Consider the following 26108-nt stretch of genomic DNA (forward strand, 5'->3'; position numbering starts at 1 on the left):
GTACTTGACCTCTTTGGTCTAGAGTGTGGATATAAAATCGCAGATTCCGAGGTTCTTAGTTCAAGCTCCAGGCGGGGCTGAAACAGGATTATTGGATTGTGTGATCGAAAATCTCGGTAAAAGTTTGGAGTCTGAAAGTTGTATACCTTGAATTGCAAGCAAATCATTGGTCCTTGCTTGAATTATATCCGGTCGTGCTGGATTTACCGTTTCGTCGCATTAATCAGAGTGTAGGAATACACACACATAGACATAGTGCACTTGTGTTTGTGCGCAAATTTATGCATTGTAATATATCCTGCACAGGTGGCTGGTCACCCTTGAGATTGACCACGAATGCCGAAATTCGTCAGGACATCATAATCATACTGTTTAGTTATTTTTTCTTCTTTAAAGTAAATTAACATCTCACCATAATAACAATCCAGTGACGAGAGTGTCCTATAATTAAACTTAAAGCTTGTACTACGAGTGAGGATAACAATTGCAAATGGTTGTGATCGAACCTGTCCTGTGTACTTTTCCATCCCTAGACCCGAAAACCACTGCGCTATTGACCGATAAGGTCCCCGATTCATATGGAACTTTCATATCATTTAAGTGAGTAGTGTCAATTCGAACATACATAAATGTATAGTCCAGTGTTATTATTGGTTTTCTTTATTTATAAAAGAAACCTATCCATCAATTTTGACGTTTCATATGTGCTTGGTACCGTTACAATTTTTTTATTAGTAAGCTCTGTATTAAATATATTTTTTACTTTGTTACAGATAAGCATGATACAATATAAAGGAAACCAGATTAATTAACCGATGAGGTAAGTAAATTGATTATTAGTATTATTATTCAACATTTTATACAGCGAATATCTTTAGAACAATAGAGAAATAAATTCAGTACAAAAAGCGCTTTATTGCCTGTTTCTACGTTTAACATCTTCCTTTTGGCCTACCTGCAATCTGTGAGAGTGATTTCTTGAAAATAAATGGAAGCGAGTGAGCCAGAACATACGCTATTTGATTTAACCAATAAGCGCGCAGCTGTTGTTGCCAATAATTAAAAAACGCATTACGCGTTTTCGATGAGGCGAGGTGAGGCGCCATGTGGGACTCACTGGTGCCTAAGACTGCGCTCTAATACACTAAGCTCATTTATGCAGGCCTCCAATTCCAAAAGGGGATTCCCGGACTACAGAGAACCGCCATACCCTTCTCTCCCTGAGGTCCATATTGAGGCAGGGGATGAAGGTGCGATTTGCGTTGTTGCCTTCTCCCCGGTCTTCTTCTGTGAATGGCGTCTGCAGCACGCCCAACTCCCGCTCCGGTCTCGCTGCCTCCTTCTGCGTCATGGCATTTTCGTAGAAGGAGCGCATATTCTACTAGCACGCCTCGCTACCGATCATAGCATTGATAATGCTCAGCGTTGATCTCTTTTATTTCCAGAATAATGAATTCATTAATATATTTTAATGAATCAAAAATAAAAATACAGAGATGATAATATTAATTATTTTGAATATATTTGATAGTTCATTCGTACATTATAAAACATGTAACAGGTTTGGATGAAACCATACATTTAATTTGTCTAATTAAGCGCAGCGGACGCGTGTCTATGATGGATGGTCGAACTGCGAATATAATGAAGTTTAATCTATACATATAATAAAATAAGAATGTCTGTTTGTAATATTAAAATAGCCCTTTTTTACTCAATGCTTATGTCACATACAATTTTTGTCTATCTGCTCGTTCCGGCTAATCTCTGGAACGGCTGGACGAATTTTGACGGGACGATCAATGGCAGATAACTGATATAACAAGGAGTAAGTTAGGCTACAATAATATTTTTTTTTGTTACATTCAAACTTATATTATACGGCACAGTCAGTTTTATTTATATTTAATTAACGTTCGGAAAACTAACCATGTTTGTGACTGATGTCATTCGCCTTTTGTTTCGTTTAAAAAATAATTGAATTATTTTTTGCCCAAGCATTTAGGACTCATGGTTTTTATACAGCTTAACGAAATACGTAAAATGTAAATTAAATCAAAATATTTTTTATTGAAGCCTTATAAAAAACAACTCTGAATGGAGATTGTATTTAATATAAAGTTACCATCGGTTTGGAAAGTAGATTCTACTGAGGAGAACCGGTATGAAGAAGAGTTAGATATACTTTAGGTTACCAACATTTTTATGTTTTATAATGTTGCGGAATTCATATGTGAGTTTCTTTACTTGGGTGCATTAAGTTTTGATATCATTAGAATCATTATATCATGCGCCTTGCTATATCAATTACCTCACTTTCATAATCCAATGGGATGGCAATTCTGACACGAGAATAAAGATTTCAAGCGCATAATCAACTGCGTTTTGGAATACTCGGGACTTTATACATATCCAACATCTCGGCTATAGAACTGCTCAATTTTTTTTAATTGAAAACACAATGCAGGAAGTCTTGTCAGTCGACTTGGAGTTCGAACATCAGAACCTCGGAATCTGCATCTTTATATCTAGCCTCATTCAAAGCGAGACTGTTTATTTTTCTTTAATTTGTTTTTTTACATATAGACATTATACTTACGATACAGTATTTAGCTTAAGGAAATAAATAGATTGTTTCGAGATAATAAATAAATAAATATGAGACAACATCACATACATTACTCTGATCCCAGTGTAAGTAGCTATCGCACTTGTGTTATGGAAAATCAGAAGTAACGACGGTACCACAAACACCCAGAGCCAAGACAACATAGAAAACTAATGATAATCTACATTGAGTCGGCCGGTTTCGAACCCGGGACCTCGGAGTGGCGTACCCACGAAAACTGGTGTACACACCACTCGACCACGGAGGTCGTCAAATCGTCCATTGTTTTATCGGTAGAATTGGAACAAACATATCTAAATTTAAAGATGCATAAAAAGTGTCACTCATAATTATTGGTACCTTAAGTTATTTAAATAATAATAACAAGTACTCCTACTTATAAGCAAAGTTTAAGATGAGTGGTTCAGTAGTGGTACCCATCCAGACGTACTTTCACACCCTACGCCAAGTAAAGTTATCTGCTAAGGTGTAATCTTTGGAAACAATTGTTTAGAATACAAATTAATCACTCTATGCTCAAAATTTAGAAAAACCCTTTTTCAACCGACTTCCAAAAGGAGGAGGTTATCAATTCGTCTGTATTTTTTTTTTTTTTTTTTTTTTTTTTTTTTTTTATGTTTGTTACCTCATAACTTTTCACTGGGTGGACCGATTTTGATAATTTTTTTTTTGTTTGAAAGGTAGTGCTTCCCGTGGGGTCCCATTTTTTTTTTATTTTTTTCCGATGATGGTATCCATATGAAAACGACATAAGTCTTAAATTTGCATTATGTATATGCGCGACAAATGGGTGAATAACTGAAAATCACGTTAACCAATTTTGATAATTCTTTTTTTATTATAAAATATATACTTCAAGGGTAATTTGGTGAATGTTTGGTAAGATTCTGAGCACAGGATCCATGACAAAGTAACGGAACGGAAGGGAACGGAACAATTCTGAGGAGCACGTTAGCGATACTCGGTCGAATCTTTTATTTATAGGTTATTTGGATAATTGAGTCACCTTCCGTAATGTGTTTATGTTTATGTAATTATCATAGTCGAATATTATAATCAACTAGCTACCCACCCCGGCTTCGCACGGGTGCAATACTGATACTAAATATACTACAGAATTTGTTTATTTACGACATCACATCGCAAACTTCTAAAATTATCAGTGTTTCTTTACTATATTGTTCATGTATTATATACACAAACCTTCCCCTTGAATCACACTATATTTTAAAAAAAAACCGCATCAAAATCCGTTGCGTAGATTTAAAGATATAGGGACAGAGAAAGCGACTTTGTTTTATACTATGTAGTGATGGAACTCCTATACGGCTCGCAGTTATTGTGCGATATGGGGCAGAATTTCTTACTATCTTTAATCAAATTCTGTGTATGTGATGTGATGTCATATGATGTACGAAATATAGTTGGTCTTTTTCAAAGTTTTTTTGCTGAGTTCGATTACAGCTCTTTCGAGGGATCCTTGTAGTTTACGCCGCGTGACGTATTAAGTCCGCATTTTCGAAAGTCTATTTTTGCTTTATTCGCAAGTTTCCTTTGAAATTGTCCTCGAAGTAGTTTCTGACTCATATAAACGGAACGCTTAATCTATCCATATTAAAAAAAAATTAGTTAGTTAACATCAGCTTCACTTAAAATCAAAAAATAAATAAAAATTTTAACAAAAAGAAAAACCGACTTCAAACAAAACACTATTTTAAAACAAATGAATATGCACGAAAAAGTAATAAAAATAATTGCGTATTCAACATATTTTTTAGAGTCTTCCTAAGTTAAATGAAATGAAAAATATTAGACTACTTAAAAGTCGATTAACGATTATATCATGTAGTTATAATTATTGTTATATTTGGAGTCGGTGTCAGCCAATAAAACCCTACATAACCCTACGTATATCTATCAAAAAACAATACGAGAATACTTTAACAAATATGTTTTTTACAAATTACCTTTTACACAATAATATACTGGATCAATCAAGGGGCTCGTATCGCTTCTTTCTTTTGATTGTTGGGGCAAGGGCACCGTGGCTGACACCGGCTCCAAATATACCAATAACTATAACTACATGATATAATCGTTAATCGACTTTTAAGTAGTCTAATATTTTTCATTTCATTTAACTTAGGAAGACTCTAAAAAATATGTTGAATACGCAATTATTTTTATTACTTTTTCGTGCATATTCATTTGTTTTAAAATAGTGTTTTGTTTGAAGTCGGTTTTTCTTTTTGTTAAAATTTTTATTTATGTTCAGAAACAAGTTCAGAGCTTTGCAGCGTTATAAACTAGCTTCTAAATAATTGTGGTTTCTAAATTAATCCATATACATAAACATATTTTACGTGAGAAATGCCAAGTAATAAATTATAAAATTAAACATCTGTCGCTAATAAAACACAAAAGATGTGTGTGTCGTGACTGAAACGATAATATATCGGAATAATTCGTCTAATTAAGCACATGAACCGTGTCACAATAATAAAGGGCTAACAGGAAACATGCCCCAGATTTATATTTTGTTTAACTTCCGTTCATTTTAGTTACATCACTACATAGTCAAAATCAAAAATCAAAATAAACTTTATTGAAGTAGGCTTTGACAAGCACTTTTGAATCGTCATTTAACAATTAAGTGAAGCTACCACCGGTTGGAAAATTCTACCGAGAAGGATCGGCAAGAAACTCAGTAGTTTTCCTTGGTGGTAGGGCTTTGTGAAACCCCGTCTGTGTAGGTAAAACCCACTCATCAGATATTCTACTGCCAAACAACAGTACTCAGTATTGTTGTGTTGCGGTTTGAAAGGTGAGTGAGCCAGTGTAACTACAGACACAAGGGGCATAATATCTTAGTTCCCAAGGTTGGTGGTACATTGACGATTTAAGGAGTAGTTAATATTTCTTACAGCGGCAATGTCTACGGGCCATTTACCATCAGGTGGCCCATATGCTCGTCCGCCAATCTATACCATAAAAAAGTACAACATTTAAAAGTTACAGTCATATTAGTTAAATACAATTATATATGTATGTAATGTTTCCTGCCTAGAAGTCAACTGGTATATACGGATATAGTATAAAACAAAGTCGCTTGCTCTGTCTCTATGTCCCTTTGTATGCTTAAATCTTTTAAACGACGCAACAGATTTTGATGCGATTGTTTTCAATAGATAGACTGATTCGAGGGGAAGGTTTTTATATAATTTTAGAAGTTTGTAATGTGATGTAAATAAACAAATTCTGTAGTATATTTAGTATCAGTATTGCACCCGTGCGAAGAGGGGGTTCGCTAGTAATATATAACAGATGATATTATAATCGTAAAAGAAATGTTATTAAACAGCCTGTAAATTTCTTACTGCTGGGCTAAGGTCTCCTCTCCCTTTGAGGAGAAGGTTTGGAACATATTTCACCGCCTTGTTCCAATGCATTGTGGCGGAATACACACGTGGCAGAATTTCTTTGAAATTAGACACATGCAGGTTTCCTCACGATGTTTTTCTTCACTGCCGAGCAAGAGATGAATTATAAACACGAATTAATCACATGAACAGTCAGTGGTGTTTTCCTGGGTTTGAACCCACAATCATCGGTTATGATGCACGCGTTCTAACCACTTGTCCATCTCGCCTACACTCGCCTGAAACAAAATGGTAGTTATCAATAACATTAACTATAAATATATAACCTTTATAAATATCACCTGTATTTATTGACTCTTTGGCGTACATTTTTTATTTAAATAGAGCTAATGAAGAAAAATACCATCCCACACATTTTTTTTAAAATAAGGATAATCCGACATAAAACAAATATATTAGAAATGTAAATCTAATTATTTTTTTTTAATCTATATTTAATTGACTAAAAGTAAATAAAATTTGTTTTTTTTTAAGTTAAATTTTACGAGATCGTTATAAATCGATTTCGGCGCTAATTAGAAACCTTCGGGTACAGTGAGATCAGGCAGTGGCTTTATATGATACACGATAGTATAACTTCCATGAATAAATCCAGGTTGTTACAAGGAATTTCTTATAACTAAAGCTCACATGCATCACGTATCGAAATGAACGAATTTATATTCGCAGAAACGAAATAAACTTTACGTTTATAAATACCCTAGTATTTGTTGCGCTAGCATTTAACTTATCAAAGTTCTCGTGTTGTTAGAAGTATAATAACAGCTTGCAGCGCTTATGCTATCTCGCTCTTATATTATAACCGTCAAATTGTAATTCTAGTTCTAAATTCAAAAACGACTATCGGATCTATTTTACTTTTTCTTTCACTTTTCTTTCTGTACTGATGTTGTGATAAATGTGAAAGTAACTCTGCCTGTTGCTTATTCACGTCCAAACTATTTGATAACAATCAAATTCAATTTGGTAGTTTGGCTACAGATAGACATTGGCTACTTTTTTAACAACTGCTAAAATGCGAGTGAAGGTGCGAGTAACAGCTAGTTAAAAATATGAAATAAATATCAGGATATTGAAAATGAAAAGCTAGACCATTGATACTAATTTTAAGAGATTGGCAAGATGAAGAAATACTCTTAAGAGTATTTCTTAAAAGTTAACTAGCTAAGCACTATTTTTCAGTTATATAACTAATACAAGTGGATATAACATTAGCAGACATTCCCACGTTGATTATAATGATTTATGTAGTCTGGTTTCTAAGTCCTATTGGTTGGGAAAAACCGCCTGTAAAAGCTGAAAATATCGTGAGACAGAAAATGTTAATTGGTCACTAACACCAGTTGACCTTGGGAACAAATATGTGTCCCTTGTCTGAAAACTGGCTCACTCACACTTTCAAACCGGAACACGGTAATACTAAGTATTCCCCTTGTGGAAGAATATCTGATGAGTGGGTGGTACCTCGAGCCTACTCAAAGTAATCCTACTCAAGTAAAGGCTAAAGCCGGATTACGAAATCACACCGCACAAACTTTGTTTTCTCTGCTCAAATCCGCACATCGTCAAATTTATATCAAACAACAAATACTTTACCGCGTAAACTTTTAATCGCTAATGCGTGTACATACATAATTTCCAAGAGTTACAGAAATGCAAAAATTAAAAACCGCGCTTTTGTTTCGCACTGTGCAGACTAGCCTTTAGAGATAGAATTAATTTATTCGAATTCAGTTCAGTGTTAAGTCTGATAAATTTAATTTAATAAAAACTAAGCGTGTGCTTATTATGCGATTACACGTCTTGTAAAATTAGCTTAAGAGTTGAGGTCGATACCATGATTTGTTCTCAATATGCGAGATTAAATTTTATAACATGTGTAATGGAATAAGCTTCACAAGTATTTCTCAAAAGAAGAGGAGACTTTACCCAGAAGGCCTCATATAAAAATAACATGAAAGAAAGTAGAAGCAAAAAAGAGAGAACATAAAATATTATGTTATTTTCAAATTCGTATTGATTTCTTATAGGTAAATACTTGGTCAGCACTCAAAAAGAAGTGTATATGATATGCTATACATATCTTAAATGAGTGTAAAAGGTCTTTAGATCCTGAGTTATTTAAACATTCAATATCATTCTAAAAAGTTGACATTATAAATTATAATCATAAAATTTTAACAAAAAGAAAAACCGACTTCAAACAAAACACTATTTTAAAACAAATGAATATGCACGAAAAAGTAATAAAAATAATTGCGTATTCAACATATTTTTTAGAGTCTTCCTAAGTTAAATGAAATGAAAAATATTAGACTACTTAAAAGTCGATTAACGATTATATAATGTAGTTATAGTTATTGGTATATTTGGAGCCGGTGTCAGCCAGGGTGCCCTTGCCCCAACAATCAAAAGAAAGAAGCGATACGAGCCCCTTGATTGATCCAGTATATTATTGTGTAAAAGGTAATTTGTAAAAAACATATTTGTTAAAGTATTCTCGTATTGATTTTTGATAGATATACTGTAGGGTTTTATTGGCTGACACCGACTCCAAATATAACAATAATTATAACTACATTATATAATCGTTAATCGACTTTTAAGTAGTCTAATATTTTTCATTTCATTTTAGTGATAGTGTGATTCAAGGGGAAGGTTTGTGTATATAATACATGAACAATATAGTAAAGAAACACTGATAATTTTAGAAGTTTGCGATGTGATGTCGTATATAAACAAATTCTGTAGTATATTTAGTATCAGTATTGCACCCGTGCGAAGCCGGGGTGGGTAGCTAGTTGATTATGATATTCCACTATGATAATTACATAAACATAACCACATTACGGAAGGTGACTCAAATATCCAAATAACCTATAAATAAAAGATTCGACCTAGTATCGCTAACGTGCTCCTCAGAATTGTTCCGTTACCTTCCGTTCCGTTACTTTGTGATCCTGTGCTCAGAACCTTACCAAACTTTCACCAAATTACCCTTGAAGTATATATTTTATAATAAAAAAAGAATTATCAAAATTGGTTAACGTGATTTTCAGTTATTCACCTATTTGTCGCGCATATACATAATGCAAATTTAAGACTTATGTCGTTTTCACATGGATACCATCATCGGAAAAAAAAATAAACCCCCACGGGAAGCACTACCTTTCAAACAAAAAAAAAATTATCAAAATCGGTCCACCCAGTGAAAAGTTATGAGGTAAGAAACATAAAAAAAAAAAAAAAAAAAAAAATACAGACGAATTGATAACCTCCTCCTTTTGGAAGTCGGTTGAAAATAAATATTTTGAAGGAATCGTTTTTAGTTTTATCTTATTTAAACTTTAAAAAAAACTAAAATGTTCCATGGTTCTAATTTTTTTCTGCTATCCGTACAACTCGACCTGTACAATTGTATGATCAACCTCAGTTTACCGGAATGTTTTCGAACATTAATACGTATCGTTTTAAATACATTAGAATAAACTGATGACCGCAAATTAACTCGCGTAATAATGGCCTATATTATTATAATAGCTCATTATTAGCTATTATAATAGCTCACAAAACGCAAAAACCGCTGTAATTACGATAATACGAAGTCTGTTCATCACCAGTACGGTCAGTAAAAACATAAACGGTTTTACATGCCAATTACAATATCTAGTTATACTAATTTATCATATAATTGTTATTAAAAGTTATTGATTATTAATTGTTTTATTTTTAGGCAATAAATATGTATTATTAAGAAATCTTTCACAGACATGCTTGCACACATACCAAGTTCTACAACTAGAAATAAAATTTAATTTCCATTACTGTAATAAGTGCTCAACCTGTGGGTACAATTATAATATTATTTTTAAGTAAGAATAAACGTGTTCACAGGTTGAGGATATTTTAGAGAAATGTCCGTTTTCTTTTTATCTTAACATCTTTTCAGAAACGATAAAAATAATTTTATTAATTATGATAGTAATATGAAATATGATAGTAAAAATATTATCCAGACTCAAAGCTCTAAAAAAAAAGAACAATATTCAGTCTTCCTTTTATTCAAGTCTTTGTAGTGTAATGGCTTACAATAAGAAATAGTTTTAGGTATTGCTCCAGACGAAACGTCACTCAGGACTTTTTGTTCTTATCACGTATCTTGTGCTACGCGTTAGGTAATTTGACAAGCAAATGTTCACATTGTGCACATTTTTTGCGATGGAATTTTCTGTTTTTTTTTTAATTATTTTAAATGAGTATACAATTTGTTAAATTATACACCTGATTGTAAGCATGTACTACCAACTTTAAGAACTAAGATTTTATGTTTCTTGTGCTTGTAGTTTCACTGGCTCATTTAACATTAAGTGTTAGTGATACTGTTTGCTAGTACAACATGTGGTGAACGAGTTCTACCCAGAGAGACTTACCTTGATTGACCTTGACACTTCTTAGTTGAAGCTCCTGTGTGGACATCGTCGAATTTATAATAGATAAATAACAATGTAGGCCAAACTCCGTATTATTGGTCATGGAATAATTACAAATCACCAAAATAGAAAAGAGTGACCCAATAATGAAGCCGAGTTAAGGAAAAATGAATCGACGCGTAAGGTGATAACAATTGTTTTGCAACAAAAGTACAATTTAATTGAAACACTGATAAAGTAAGCTATGCTGTAAAAATAAAAAAGCGATGTTCGTAGCCCAACAAATTTGCGTTCACATCAATAAATTACTTTAATGACGTCATAGTTACTTAAAACTGACGTAACAAACTAACGGTATAATATTTGTCTGTGGGAATAACTTAGTACTGACATTGTTTTGTTACGAATAACATAAAACTGTACAATACTTAACTGAACAATAAGCCCTTCTTTATGGCTTAAGCCAGTGGCCAGATATGACGCTGCAGATTCAGAGGTCCTGGGGTCGAGCCCCAGGTCAAGCCTGTAGGAAGTTATTGGAGTTTTCTATGAAAATTTCTGAATAGCAGCCCGGAGCTTTATCATTCTTGTGTTTGAGAAAAGTAAATCCACTGATCCAGCGCTTGAAATATTTCAGATCGCGCTGGATTCGTTGATAAATCAGATCATGAGAGAGCATCTGGGTTATCCGACCTACTTGTGCATAGTTAAGTAGTCTCCTTTGAAGTTGGTCTTCGCGGCTAAAATTCGTCATGAGGATATTATCATATAGTTCTTGTGCCTATTCAAAAATTCCATTAAGTCAGGCTAAATCAAATAGTTAATAATAATAATAGTTAATAATTGACACAAACTTGTTACTTATATACAACACCTTGGGAATGAAACGATCGCCTCCTGGCTATTTCATTTCATTTAAATTGTTTATATTGTATAATACATGAGACAAAAAAAAAACCGCTGAGTTTCTTTCGCTGGTTCTTCTCAGGTCAGGGTATTTTCTTTTCCGATCCGGTGGTACAGTTTCAATTGACTACTCCAATACTGGCTGTAGCACAGCTAGTATTGGAGTATTTAGTGTTGAGGTTTCGAGCCTTATTCAATTCCGCAGTCAATTGTATAGGTAAATCCAAATTCTCAACTGAAAAACTTGGTGTATTCAGCAATCCTGCTTGAATTCAATCAAGCAAGTTTCTTCTTCACATAGAGTACTGCTCACGTCCGGGCGGGTGCTCCCCAGTTGACCATATACAACGCAGAACGACTCAAATTCCTTCAAACCCTTTCCGATCGGCTTGATCCTTTGGCTTTGCGTAGAAATTTTGGATCACTCTGAATGTTCTACCGCGTTATTCACGGAAATTGTTCCGAGGGATTGTTTGGATTATTTCGACTGCTGAATTAAAAATTTCATCATACTTTCATACTTGTATACATTTTATTTTAATTCCTAGAACCATTATTTTTAAGACGGTATTTGTTATATTTTATGGGAAACTTTAACAAAATTATAATAGAATTAAAAAAAAATAAAAAAACTAAATCAGTTTCATATATTAATGGTGTTAGTTGATAAAATAAAATTACTAAAACCTTCAATTTTACCGCCTTTGACGTAAATACTCAATTAAGATGACTATCAGCTAAGTTCCCTTCAATTTCAAATAACAATAGATATAATACTGATGTTAAAAATTATATCTATTTCAATCCGATCTCCCTATTTTTTATTTCTATCTATCATTGGTTGAATATTAAATTATCACCCATGATAGCGAAAGGTGATGGGCACCTTTTTGTCCTTTACTGTAACTTTGCCAGTGTGTGTGCATAATTGCATGATATGATCAGTTTAAACTTGAAATACTAACAACCAGACACACAATTTTTAGTTTAAGTTTGTACACTGTCTCTCATATACTAACTTTCAGTTTCATTAAAGGTTGGCTGGAAGACCTTTGGCATAATTTGTGCTAATAAATACATAAATCCTTTAAATAACATGTGATGTATTGTGTCTTTATAACACTGGCCTTCTTATTCTTTTTAACTTAACAACAGTACAAATTATTGATACCCTAACAAACTGAATCGTATGCTGTGACAGCAAATGATATGACGCTATCTTATGCCAGCATTCCCCTCCGATACCTCATTTACTCCTTTGTGTGTGTTCGTGTGTGTGTGCGAGTGTGTGGGTCGTTTATTGTATACTTCACAGCTATATTATATTAGTAAAATTCTCTAACGATTTTTCTTTCTATTTATTTGAACTAATGTTTATTTATAGGTTTAGTGTGATCAGAAATTATAATCAATTCCAATAATAATCATCTAGGCATCTCATAAGACCTACTTTTATAAGTGGCCAGGAACGTAGACCTTTACAAAAAAAGAAAGGAAATGTTCCTATAATGTTCAATTCTTTAAATCTGGAAAATATTCAGACTTCAAAAATCGTAGCATAATAAACTTTACATGAAAATTATTTACGTAGATTTAATTTCTGACTGTACACACAACCGTTTGCAGAACACTGAACAATTTTCGTTTTATTTAAGGTCAAACATGCTACTATGTTCACAGAATAGACACCGGATTAAACAAAAGGGTATATTGAAGTTAATTACTTCGAACTGACTATTTAAACTAAGTTTACTTTTGACCACATTCCATTTCCACCCTAAAGGTATATCGCATAAAATTAAACTATGAAAGAGCTATACAGTTTTGAAACTTTAATTCTAATTTATAACAGTACAGTAACAGTAACAGCCTGTAAATTTCCCACTGCTCGGAAAGGAAGGGTTTGGAACATATTCCACCACGCTGTTCCAATGCTTTGGTGGAATGCACATGTGGCAGAATTTTGATAAAAATAGACACATGCAGGTTTTTAACCAACTTCAAAAAAGGAGGTTCTCAGCTCGATTGTTTGTATGTATTTATGTATGTATGTTTGTCCGCGATTATCTTGCGTCTGGCTAAAGCTATTTGGATGCGGTTTTCAGAAAAGTATTTGTAATATTCAGGAGCAGGTTTTCGTACTTTAACCGACTCGAAAAAGAGGAGGTTCTTAGTTTGACCCATAATTATGTCAAATGTTTTCCTTCAGTGCTGAGCACGAGATGAATTATAAACATATATTAAGCACATGACTATTCAGTAGAGCTTGCCTGGGTTTGAACCCGCAATCATCGGTTCAGGTGCTCGTTCTAACTGTTTCAAAAAGGCAAAATTTATTATGGCATTTAATAAAGCGGGATCGCTTTCAATAAATAAATATTAATATCTCAATTGACATGACTTAACTCGAGGTGGAATTGTTAAACCGATATATGATTGCAAATCCGAATGTGGTTCATTAGCGGTCAATCATATTACATTTATTGAGTATTGGTGAACAATATGTATTCAAATTTTGCAACGAATATACACTGTTTATGAAATATTTAATGAATTTAATATGACTGGCTTTACTCTTTATTTTCTCTTGGTGGTAGGGCTTTGTGCAAGCCCACCTGGGAAGGTACCATCCACTCATCAGATATTCTACTGCTAAACAATAGTACGCAGTATTGTTGTGTTCCGGTTTGGAGGGTGAGTGACCCAGTGTAACTACAGGCACAAGGGACTACAGGAACTACAGGCACATAGCATCTTAGTTCCCAAGGTTGGTGGCGCATTGACGATGTAAAGGAATAAGTAATATTTCTTACAACGTCATTGTCTATGGGTGATGGTGACCACTTACCATCAGATGGCCCATATGGTCGTCCGCCAACAGATTCATAAAAAAAAATACTTAGAACTCCATACTCAAAATATGAAGTCGATATTGTTCTATTAATCTATAGTAGAGTAATAAGCGACTAAGAATACTAAAGATGTTTTATATTTAACTAGCAACCCGCCCTGGCGTCGCACGGGCGCAATGCTGATACTACAGAATTTTACGACATCACATTAGAAATTTCTAAAATTTTCAGTGTTTCTTTACTATATTGTTCGTGTATTATATACAAAAACCTTCATCTCGAATCACTCTATCTATTCAAAAAACGCTTAATTTTAAAGATCTAAGCATAAATAGGTACAGTTAGAGGTAAGCGACTTTGTTTTATACTATGTAATGATAGACTAAGAGGTATAGCCGAGGAGCTAAAATGATAGCTCAAACACACACGCTATGAATGTTATGTTTTACGCGAAATAAAGTCTCGTTGGTCTAATGAGCTATAAGTTAAAGTAAGTTTAAGTTCCTGCACCTTATATTACCCTCTCAAAGTCGATGGTGTCCTAAGCTGAGGTCAAGCTTCATATTTACCCTTAGGACACGTGAACTGTGACTCCTTAAGTGGATTATACAAACATCGGAGTATTTAAAAAATCACCTCGCTCATTGACTCTGTCCAAGCCATTTAAATCAAAGAAAGATTGTCTTAATAGTTACGACACTTGAGTTCCGATTTGTAGGCTTAGTGAGTCAGTGTAAATACAAGCATATAACACCTCAGTATTGAAGGTTGATAGCGCATCGGTGATATAAGAAATGATAAATATTTTAATGGCAACAAAACCAGCTGGTTTGTGGCATATAATAAATGCTAATATAGTATTCCAAAAGAACAATCACATGTGCATGAATCAAACAAATGATGTTTCACATGAACAATCACAGAGAGAAACCAACTATATAATGCAAGATATTCAAGTAATTAACTTGAATTAGTGGTAGCTACAGCCCGTCCACTAATCATATCGATTCTATTTCAAGCAAAATAATTAGTATTTCCGTGTTTAAACTATAGGAGAGGATACATGCTTAATGGATATGTTTGCTTATAATGTAGACCGAGCATTATTAGCGAGTAGACTGATTATATTTCTTAGTGTTATAGGTCATTATGATAACTACTTATCATATTAGCCTCTCATTTTGGAACGGTATTCTTTTACACGGTCTATGATGTAGTGAAATGGCAGAAATCGTCACGGGATTCAGAACAATATTGGTCTAGGCAATCTATCTCTTTCTTTTTTTCTATGTCTCTTTTTATTATATACAGTTATATATTTAAATCTATTTTCAGTTTTTGCTTTAATTCATAGGAGATTTTTACTTAAAATATTGTCATTGTCATTTAATTATTCTTAAACGTTGATAATTTATTTTATTGCGTCTGTTATATATTATGTAATAAACTCATAATATAGGGCGAAGGTAACTTCATTACAAAGATATGTACCAGGATAATTCTCTTTCTTTAAAACGAATACATCAGCTTTCTTGTGGTCCAATTGGCCACTATAATTGACGAATACGCAAAACATACGAGCTATTTTTATTTCCTAGTTTCATAACCTATTGCAAAAGCAAATTTAACATGATCAAAAAGAGTTAAGACGTAGTGTCAATAGTTTTATGTGCTGCCCGAGATTGTACTTCGATAGTAGAAATTTTGAAACTGCAAAATTCCAAACTTGCTACTGAATAACACAAAATATTAAACATTTATACTGTTGGTGGAAAAAGAGCTAAAGCGCCAAAATTCTATTTTAGAAAATGAGTTTTAAAGTAGCTTGCTTTAAATCTCGATTCCCAAAAAATTACCAATGTGCTTTATACAAATATGTGTGATATATCATCACACTCATATATCATCTGTTCTGTTGACTAAACTCTTACAAGCATGGTCGCCTCGTACGAAATCAATCAGTCAATCCATGTGGTTGGGGTCCATCAATCAATTCCTTAAAAACAATCCAATTAGCTGATCAATTTGTGATATGATAAATTAGTATAGATTATATTAATATTTATCATAATAGTTTTGTTCATTTTTTGTGCAATAATCAATTGAAGGTGTAACCTGTCAAAACCATTGTATCACTGATCATATGACTCCCAATTCACTACATAAATGTATCCACTGTAATTATTTTTTTGTTATACAATATTTATTTAAGTAACGAAACGGCCGAGCTACAAATTTTGTCGGATTTACAGACATGCTGGTTTCTTTAAAATGTTTTCCTTCACCGCCGAACTCGAGATGAATTATAAACACAAATTAAACAGATGAAAATTCAGAGGTGTTTACCTGAGTTCAAACCCGCAATCATCGGTTAAGATGCACGCGTTCAAACCATTGGGTCATCTCTGTTTTTTTTATAACAGTATACTCAAATTGCCACTTGCAAGCACTTTCAAATCTTAGTTTTAGTTTATTAAATTTGATATACAGCACCCACTAGTTTGGACTGTATATTTTACCGAGAAATATCGCCTACTAGTTTAGTAGCTATTGAATATTAATTTACACATATGTAATAATCATTATTCTATGAAATAATCAATTTTGACATAACATTGAGTAGTAATTGTGTAGGAAAATATCCAAAGAATAAATCTATTTCAAAACAAAGATATAAATGGTCAAAAGGTTTAACCCCAAATCAAGAGTGCGTCAGATTCTTTAATCAACGTTTTCATTCCTATCCCGTTGGGAAAGTGAAAATAAAAATCAATCCATCAAAATATCAATTTTCTCGGCTTTCCTTCATAAGGTGTGTGAACTTACCTTATAAGGGGTTCCTCGAATGTTAAATATTTTTTTTATTCATGACGTGCTATCAACGTTCCTCCTTGTGATCCTCGCTCGAATTCAAGCCGATTGTACGTGTCTTGAAAACGGATTTGTACTATATTATTGTATATTATTAAAATAAATATACATAATATGTAAATTTTATTCGAAACTAGCTGTGCCCGCAGCCATATACGAGTTTGAATTTAACAAAAAACAAATATTATTGTAGCCTAAGTTACTCCCTTTTATATCAGTTATCCGCCATTGAAAGTCCCGTCAAAATCGATCCAGCCGTTCCAGAGATTAGCCGGAACAAACAGACAGACAAAAATTTGTAAAAAAGTTTACTTTGGTATATGTACCGTGTATACATATGCATTGAGTAAAAATTTTTAATATTAACAGACACTCCAATTTTATTATATGTATAGATAATTTGATAAAAAAAAATCGTATTTCTATCTTGATAAAATATGACTACATCAAAAGGTCCATTGTTATAGAATTTTGTCAAATTTAAAATTTTCAGATTCATATAACTCAATTCATTCCCAATTCAACACCCTCTGAACGGTAATTAAGGAAAAGCACCAAACTTGTTTTGTACCAAATTTGAAAAGTTAGAAATTTATAAGTGTTTTTTTTTAACCTTAATCCTTAGAATTGCATGAGTACTTGGACAGTTTTATATTGAACGTAACCTTAACATTATAAAATTGAATACAATTTACAACCTCTTGGTAGTTTATAATCTCGTTAGATTATAACCTGGCATTGACCTATGTATATGTGTCATCACTCTATAAAAACAACTATTTATTAGGTAGTACTAACTGAAAGTAAATTTGGAGTAATTTTTTAAATAATTTTATCATAATTACGGTACAACTACTCTATAATGTTAGGCTTTAAAACATTGTATGTATCTTATGATCATTATAAAATGAATTTTAAGATAAAATATTTAGTCTTGTTTAAATAAATCAAATTCAAGTATTTTCTCGATTTTAAAATGTAATAAATAAGATACCTTGCCAAACATTAATAATTACTGTATTCTATATTTTTTCATTTATCGTTAATTTTTCCTCCGCTTTAGAAGATGTTGAATAATGATCTCCTATTTAGAGAAAAAAATATTCCTATAAATAGGGAATATTTGTATTAATATGTAATCAATTATTGTTTCAGATGAAAGCCACTAAGAAGAGATAGTACTATCGACGAACAAAGTTGGAATATAGTCAACAAAAATGGATATCAACCATGTAGTATTGGATAAAGAAGCGATCAACCGTTTCGAACAGTATACATTGGCTAAACCCAATCTCAATGGAGCAATTCCTTTGGAGAAATGCCAGGATGCCGATTCGATGGCATCTAATAGTAAAAAGAGAACCCAAACTTCGCGGCAGAAAGTTGTGTGTTGCTTTTGTTTTAAAACAACAAAGTACCGAAGAAAACAATTCATTATCGGCTGCCTAACAAATGGCGTTATATTTTCAGTTTTATTGGCATATACGTTTCTAGGTTCAGTCATATTTTTAGCAATAGAAGGTGGTGTAGAAGTTCCTGCTCGACCTAGGATACTACCTGATAAACAAAAAATAACACATAAAGATAGTAATACAAATAACAAAGAAATAGAAGACGATAATGATTATAGAAATTTAACGCTTTCTGCGAACTATTTCTGGGATGCGAGAAGCAAAGCCGTCGAAAATATCTGGGAAATAACAGTCTCGTTAAATATTTTATACAGAGAAAATTGGACGCGGTTAGCTGCACAGGAAATTCTGAAGTTTCAAAATGAGTTGATGCAAAGAGTCACGACAGAAATGGCGTCGCAGTATGGCGTCAGTTACAGAGAAATGGCGCTGGGTGAATTTACCGGGAATGACATTAGCAACCATTACGAGGAGCACGAATGGAATTTGGCGCTGGCATTTTTCTACTCGTTAACTGTTTTAACGACAATTGGTGAGTTAAAAAGTCTTTGTTTATATTACGGGTTCGCTAAAAAGTTATTAAGAAAAACACTTTATTTTAATATGCCATCAAGTAAAATCGTCAGTATGAATGTATTTCTAAATTACTATATTTAATATTTTATATAATTACATAACTAATTAATAAGATTTTCTTTGAAGACACAAATATATACATTATTTATAAATACTAAACAGTTCTAAATAATTTTGCGATATAATTAAAAACGAACATAAAGTACTTATTTCAATCATATAAAGAAGTCAATGTATTTTTTTACAGGTTACGGTAACATCGCTCCGCGGACCGTAATGGGGAAAAGCGTCACCATTGCTTATGCTCTTGTTGGAATCCCATTAACACTTGTATACCTTTCAAGCGTCGGGTCATTATTATCAAAAATGGCAAGAAGTGTTTTCAGCAGAGCACTATGTTGCTGTCTCTGTTCAAACTGCGGCTACTGTTGCTATGATGAACGAAGAATGGCAGAAAAAGAAAGGAGAATGAAACTGAAAAGACAACAAGAAGAAATGCTCAACAGTCAAAACACAAGTAAAACTCCAACAGAAGAATGCTATGTATTAAAAGCAGACAGTCAAAAAGATTCAATATCGGAGAGACCTACAACTAGTACAGCAAAAGAGGATGTTATTAGCTGGCCAGATACTGATTCAAAATTATCAATGCATGGACTTAGTATTTTAGCTCCTGTTTTTCTTTGTCTCGGAGCAATATTCATTTATATATCAATAGGAGCGGTTGTGTTATTCAATTTAGACGATATGAGTATTACAGATGGTTTTTATTTCTGTTTTATGACATTAAGCACAATTGGTTTTGGTAATATTATTCCAGGAATGAGTTACACCACAATTAACGCTGTTAGATATTACACAATTAATTCCACTGTTTTGTGGTTCTGCTCGGCTTATACACTAATTGGCCTGGCGTTAACAGCTATGTGTTTCGGTGTGATTCACGATGAAATAATTTATCGTATAAAACATCAACAAAAAGAGTGGTCGCAAAAGAGTAACATTGTAAACGATGAGGTTAATATAAGCGAGGCATATTATATGAGCTCCTGACAAATGTATAAAGGCAAGTCCGAAAATTTGTACAGTATAATGGAAGATAGTTCTACAGTAGAACGAAATAGAGTTGAAATTGATAGTAGGGAAGTAGTTTTAAGTGTAGATGAAATGACTTTAGCGATGGAATCGAATGCAGATTTTCCGCCTCCACCGCCTGCAGAAGAAATCGTTGCTATAGTAACAAAGAAAGAACCCAAGGTTGTAATGGGGAATATGGTAGCGTATAACGTATTACCTGAAATGCTTGATCATGTTAACAAATAAATAATATTGTATTTGTAAATAATTTCTCTTTGTCGTTTGATTTACTGGCTGTGATTTCATTACAATCAAATGTATTACTTATCATTTTTGAAACAAACACTAACTATCGAATTTACTTTCATAAAATTGTAATCATTATGAAAAAAAACTATATGTACATTGTTGTAAATATTACTTTAAATTTAAGAATAATTCTTATATGATGTGTGACATCTTTTATCGAAATCTGATTGTCAACTGTTAATATGATTTAGGTGTAAAAATTTTCATGTGAATAGTATCTTTGTAAAAATATCAATTTATTAAAAAATAAACAATTAAACAATACATATTGTGTTATTTAAGAAATCCATTAAGCACGTTAAAGAATAAAACAAGCACGCTCAAAATATGACTAGAGTATATTATTTTCTAATTATTTCACTGAAAATAAATCTTTAAAAGTCGTTTATTTGATTGAAACTGATGATCTTTTTCATAGGGATCAAAAGTCTATCTCTCTTAGGGGTCAATTAAAACTATTTGATATTGAGGCCTGACTGTAATCAAGTATAATTGGGTCCCTCTGGCCGGTATTCTCACGAAAAGCGAACAGATCGTGAAAATAATAAAAATAACCATTGAAACTCGAAGGTATAACAGAAATCGAAATTCTATCCATTATTTAAACCCAAAACAGTTAACGGGATCGAAACGAACATTACGCTGTAAAGTGTTGGGGTAATGGGATTTTTTTTTATAAACTGCCAGTTAACTTAACTATTAAATTCGTGTAATTGACGTCAGATGCTGTGGTGTCATTAAATGTATAGAAATGATATTATAAACTACGTACTAGCCAATAAATGGTTTTATCTGAAAAAATGTAATGAGTTTTCGTAACTCATAAAGCTTGTGTATGTGTACTATCAAACTCTTGTATCGTGGACTTGATATCTTTATTATATGAATTCGATCAGTTCAGAACCTTCTTTTTCTGCCTTCCTTCTTTAACAATCTTTCTTGTAGTAGCTTTCATGTTAACAAAAAAATGGAAATAAGACTTGAAAAAACATATAATGTCTTACTCTGTTCCTCTCTTTCAAACATTGGACGAATTCTAAATATTCGGCATTAAGCCTTAAGGTGACTTTTCATGGCTCCCTAACCAATTGTAATCACTAAATATCATTTTGTTCCATAATAATAAATATATTTTGCACCAAATTTTTTGCCATCAATAAATTGAAGGCAAAGATTTGTTTTCAATAATATCCCAAAGGTTTCAAAACATTCGACGTTAAAATCCCCGGTCCATATAAATTCAACCTATTAAGGCCATTGTCATTCAAGCCTTTTATTTGGAAGGGTTTGTCTTTATTTCAATCAAATTTGTAAGACGAAGTTAATTGAAAATTTATTAATGGATTCTAAAATATCTTAATATATAATTATAATTCTATACATATTTAATTTCCTGTCATCATTTATAATATTCTATTTGTCCAAGATGCACAAATATATATCTTTAGAACCAGAAGTAGGAAGTAGGCTAACAAACAATTATCTTTAATTTACAATAACAATAAACCTACCACAAAAGAAAATAAATTATTAAATAACACATATAACCATCAGTAATTTATAGTACACAGTAATAATCATAATGGCGATCCCAATGTGTCAGCCGAAAATCTCCCGCCTTCTTTTTTTAAGGGAAGTCGTGTGACTTGACGCAAATTATGCTTGTTTATTCCAACAATATATAAATCGATGAAAGTATTAAACAGATTTTAATGATACATTGTTACCTTAGTTGAAATGTATCTAACTTAGATTAAAAATCATCTCAATACGACTTTCAGTTTTCGAATAATTCGTGGACAAACATACATTTACGAAATTAAACTCACGTGCTTGAATGCCCAAAACGGATCATTATACGTTCCATAGTCATTGGATTATGTTGGGTAGACCTACATTTAAAAGGGACAGTCTTATTAAAGTTTCCTTTAGCTAATTTCAGACACTGATATTTGATCGATCGAGTATACATATAGTACATAAAACCCTTCACCTTGTATTTTCATTTGTGACCGTATGCCAATGTTGTTAAGGTGCATAATTCCTTAAATCGACGTGAGGCAATGATTAAAACTAAAAAATAAATAAATATTTAAATATTTTTCACGGTACCCAAGAGTTTTTAGACAAACATCGAAGTGTATGAATAGTTTAATGTTACAAAAGGGTACTCCTGTGAAAGAAATAAATTTAGTAATTAAAGTTTGACTCTAAAATAATAAATCGACTACAACTCATACGAAAAAAAAAAAACATTAAAATAGTAGAACATTGAGCACTTTTTATTTAAAAAGAATGTACAATATTAGATATAACCTGAATAGGTTATACTGACCGTCGAATGTTTTTAAAACCATGTTAATTATTGAAATAAAACCAGTTTTTACGAATTTGAATCGCGTTTATTAATTATTTTTAACATCCCGACGTATTGAGCACTTTACAGCTTCCGTGGTTCACGATGATGATGATGAATGTGTAATAATCGCGAAAATTTAAGACAACATCGTGTTAATTACCCAGAGTACCTAGACATACATGCGTCGTCTATAATAGAGGCAGTTCCTATAGTTCACAAACTTCATCTTAATTTCGATGGAAAAAAAATGCTAATAGTAAAGTATTAGGTAGTTCCTTGAAATAACACAGTTTCCAAATACTTATTACGAACTTCAGTAACAATAGGATTTTATGTTTTAAATCCAGAACCTCTGCAGAATGATAATCTAATCACAAGGCACATAAAGTTGTTGTCACTTAGGTATATATGTATGTATATTCCGATCGTATAGCAAAAGTGACCAATTCTCCAAACTTCATAGGGAAAACTTTCATATTTACAAAAAATCGTATAAATGAGATTGATTAATCAACTTTCTGAGAACGTATATACTGTATACAACGACAACAGGCTGTAAATTCCCACTGCTGGCCTAAACGCCTCCTCCCCGTTTGAGGAGAAGGTTTGCAACATATTTCACCACGCTGTTCCAATGCGGGTTGGTGGAATACACATGTGGCAGAATTGCTATGAAATTTGTCACATGCAGGTTTCCTCACGATATTTTCCTTCACCGCTGAGCACGAGATGAATTATAAAGACAAATTAAGCACATGAATCAGCAGTGCCTGCCTGGGTTTGAACCCGCAATCATCGGTTAAGATGCACACGTTCTAACCACTGGGCCATCTCGACTCTTAAAAATAATATACTCTATTAAACTAGTTATAACTAGTTTTATTTCAATGTGTAATAATCGCGAAAATTTAAGACAACATTAATATATTATATATTTTATATTCAAGTGAAATTATCGAAACGTAATTCATAGAACGTTAATTATTAGCATATCATATTACAAGCCTATCAAATTTCATACAAAATAAATATCTCTTACAGTTACACAAATATCCTAAAACGCGTGTTTTGAAAACCTTGAATACATCCTACTAATAATATAAATTCGAAAGATTGTAAGGATGGATGTATGTATGTTTGTTACTCATTCACGAAATCACTACTAAACGGATTTTGGTTGAAATATTACATTAATATAGGTTATATCGGAATAAAACAATGGCTACAATTAATGGTGATTTTATGTAATTTCTTCATATAAAGGGACGTATCAAGAATCCGGGGCGAGTCGGTAGTACATAAATACGTTCGTTTATCTTAATTATTGTATGTATTCATCTCGTGCTCGGCGGTGAAGAAAAACATCGTGAGGAAACCTGCATGTGTCTAATTTCATCGAAATTCTGCCACGTGTGCATTCCACCAACCCGCATTGGACCAGCGTGGTGGAATATATTCCAACCCCTTAACCCCTTAATGGAAGAGGAGGTCTTAGTCTAGCAGTGGGTAATTTACAGGCTCTTAATATTAATAATAATAATGTATTCTACTAGAAATAACTAAAATATCGAAAAACTTGCCCTTAACAATGTATTATCGGAGACACTGTCTAAGGTTACTATATATTACATTTATTATTGTACAAAATTTAACAGTCATGCCAAAACTAAATAAGGTATATTACTGAATACAAGATTATATTAAAGATAAAAACTTAGTAGTGCAGGGCTTAGTAGCATTTTTTATTATTATTTTTATAATCACCGTAAATGAAATATATGCCAGGCCGTTTCGTTATCTTGAATTTATTCCAGTCAACTTGCGATACAAATAAAGGTTGTACGGCAGCGATAGTGACCGAAACCACCTAAGTAGAAAAGTGGGTATTAGCGAGTTATGACACGGTACGGTACTTCGTTTTTTTTCTGATCGTAAATTGAATCAGATCGTGGACGATTTACTTACTCAAGATTTCCATCCCTACTCGGGCTGTTTCTCCCCAGTAGCCTCGGCTCCGCGTCATCTTCTGACTCAATGAATCCGGGTCCTGTGGACCTAGTGGTAAATTGAATCCAGTTTGTGTAACACATCGTAACTCTCTCTAGATGGCGCTGCAGGAAAACTTCTAAACCTTCAACAGATCGCGATTACAGTTTGTCATTAATGTACAATAGTATTTGTCGATCGCAGCCATTTGTTATTAAGAAAGTTAAGCTGTGCTTAATAAATTAGATTCCCCGAATAGCTTTTGCGTTTATAATATTAGTATATAGCAGAATTACTACACATTAGGGCAAGTGATATCTAATAATACTTAAGAAACTAATTGAAGAGGGCATTGTAACGCCTTCTTTTGATGACCTCCGTAGTCGAGTAGTGTGTACGACCACCGATTTTCATGGCTACGTCACTTCGAGGTTCCGGTTTCGATTCCTGGCCGAGTCGATATAGAAAATGATCATTAATTTTCTATGCTTTTCTATGATTTTCCATATCACAAGTGCTTTAGCTACTTACCTTGGGATCAGTGTATAATGTAGGTGATGTTGTTCAATATAATATATGTATATATTCTTAAATAAATATATCAGCTACTTTAATAAATATAAGTGTAATATTCTTACTATAAGTGTAAGTTAATACACTATGCACTATCTAAAGTGAAATTTAATAAATGGAGTAAAAAATACACACGACTCTATGCACATATATGACTCTACTTCGTTTACTTTTCACGAAAGGTATGACGAAAATTTTCATACGTGGAAATATTTGTTCAGTGCATTACGAAAGATGGTAAATTAAATTTCAGTTTTACCCTCGAGTCAGTATTTTAAAAAGACATAAATGACAGTAAACTTATTGAATTAAGTTTCTTATTCCATTGTAATACGAATGAATTTATTAATTTTTATAATACTCGTTCGTCATTTTACACTAAAATATATCATAAAAATAAAATTTGTAATTTTAAATTCCTTATGTCAGGGACAACCATTTAAGTTATTATAAACTTAATTGTTGTTTGGACTGTATGCAGGACTGGGTAGGTATCAATTATCTTATTTTCTACTGATAAATAAAAATAATAGTATTGTTGTGTTTTGGTTTGTGCCCCTGTGTGATTACAGGCACAAGGAAAGCGGGCGGTTCACTGTCGAAGCAATGAATTACTACACTTTCACAATAGCGCCAATGTTATGCTGCCCAGTGGTGACCACGTTCCATCAGGTCGCTTATATGCCGA

At 32.8% G+C, this 26108-nt stretch overlaps 1 protein-coding gene across 1 annotated transcript in view; it reads left to right on the forward strand.

Moving 5' to 3' along the window:
- Positions 1–20720, forward strand: part of LOC124532747 (uncoordinated protein 58-like) — a 485187-nt gene extending 464467 nt beyond the window's left edge. Inside the window, exons 6-8 of the mRNA XM_047107802.1 lie at positions 774–820; positions 18284–19072; positions 19364–20720. Coding sequence (XP_046963758.1) covers positions 18346–19072; positions 19364–20169 — 1533 coding nt within the window. The 5' untranslated portion in view covers positions 774–820; positions 18284–18345 and the 3' untranslated portion in view covers positions 20170–20720. The remainder of the gene's footprint in view (positions 1–773; positions 821–18283; positions 19073–19363) is intronic.
- Positions 20721–26108: the final 5388 nt, after the last annotated feature.

The sequence above is a fragment of the Vanessa cardui genome, chromosome 10, assembly GCF_905220365.1.
Source record: "Vanessa cardui chromosome 10, ilVanCard2.1, whole genome shotgun sequence".
Lineage (NCBI taxonomy): Eukaryota > Metazoa > Arthropoda > Insecta > Lepidoptera > Nymphalidae > Vanessa > Vanessa cardui.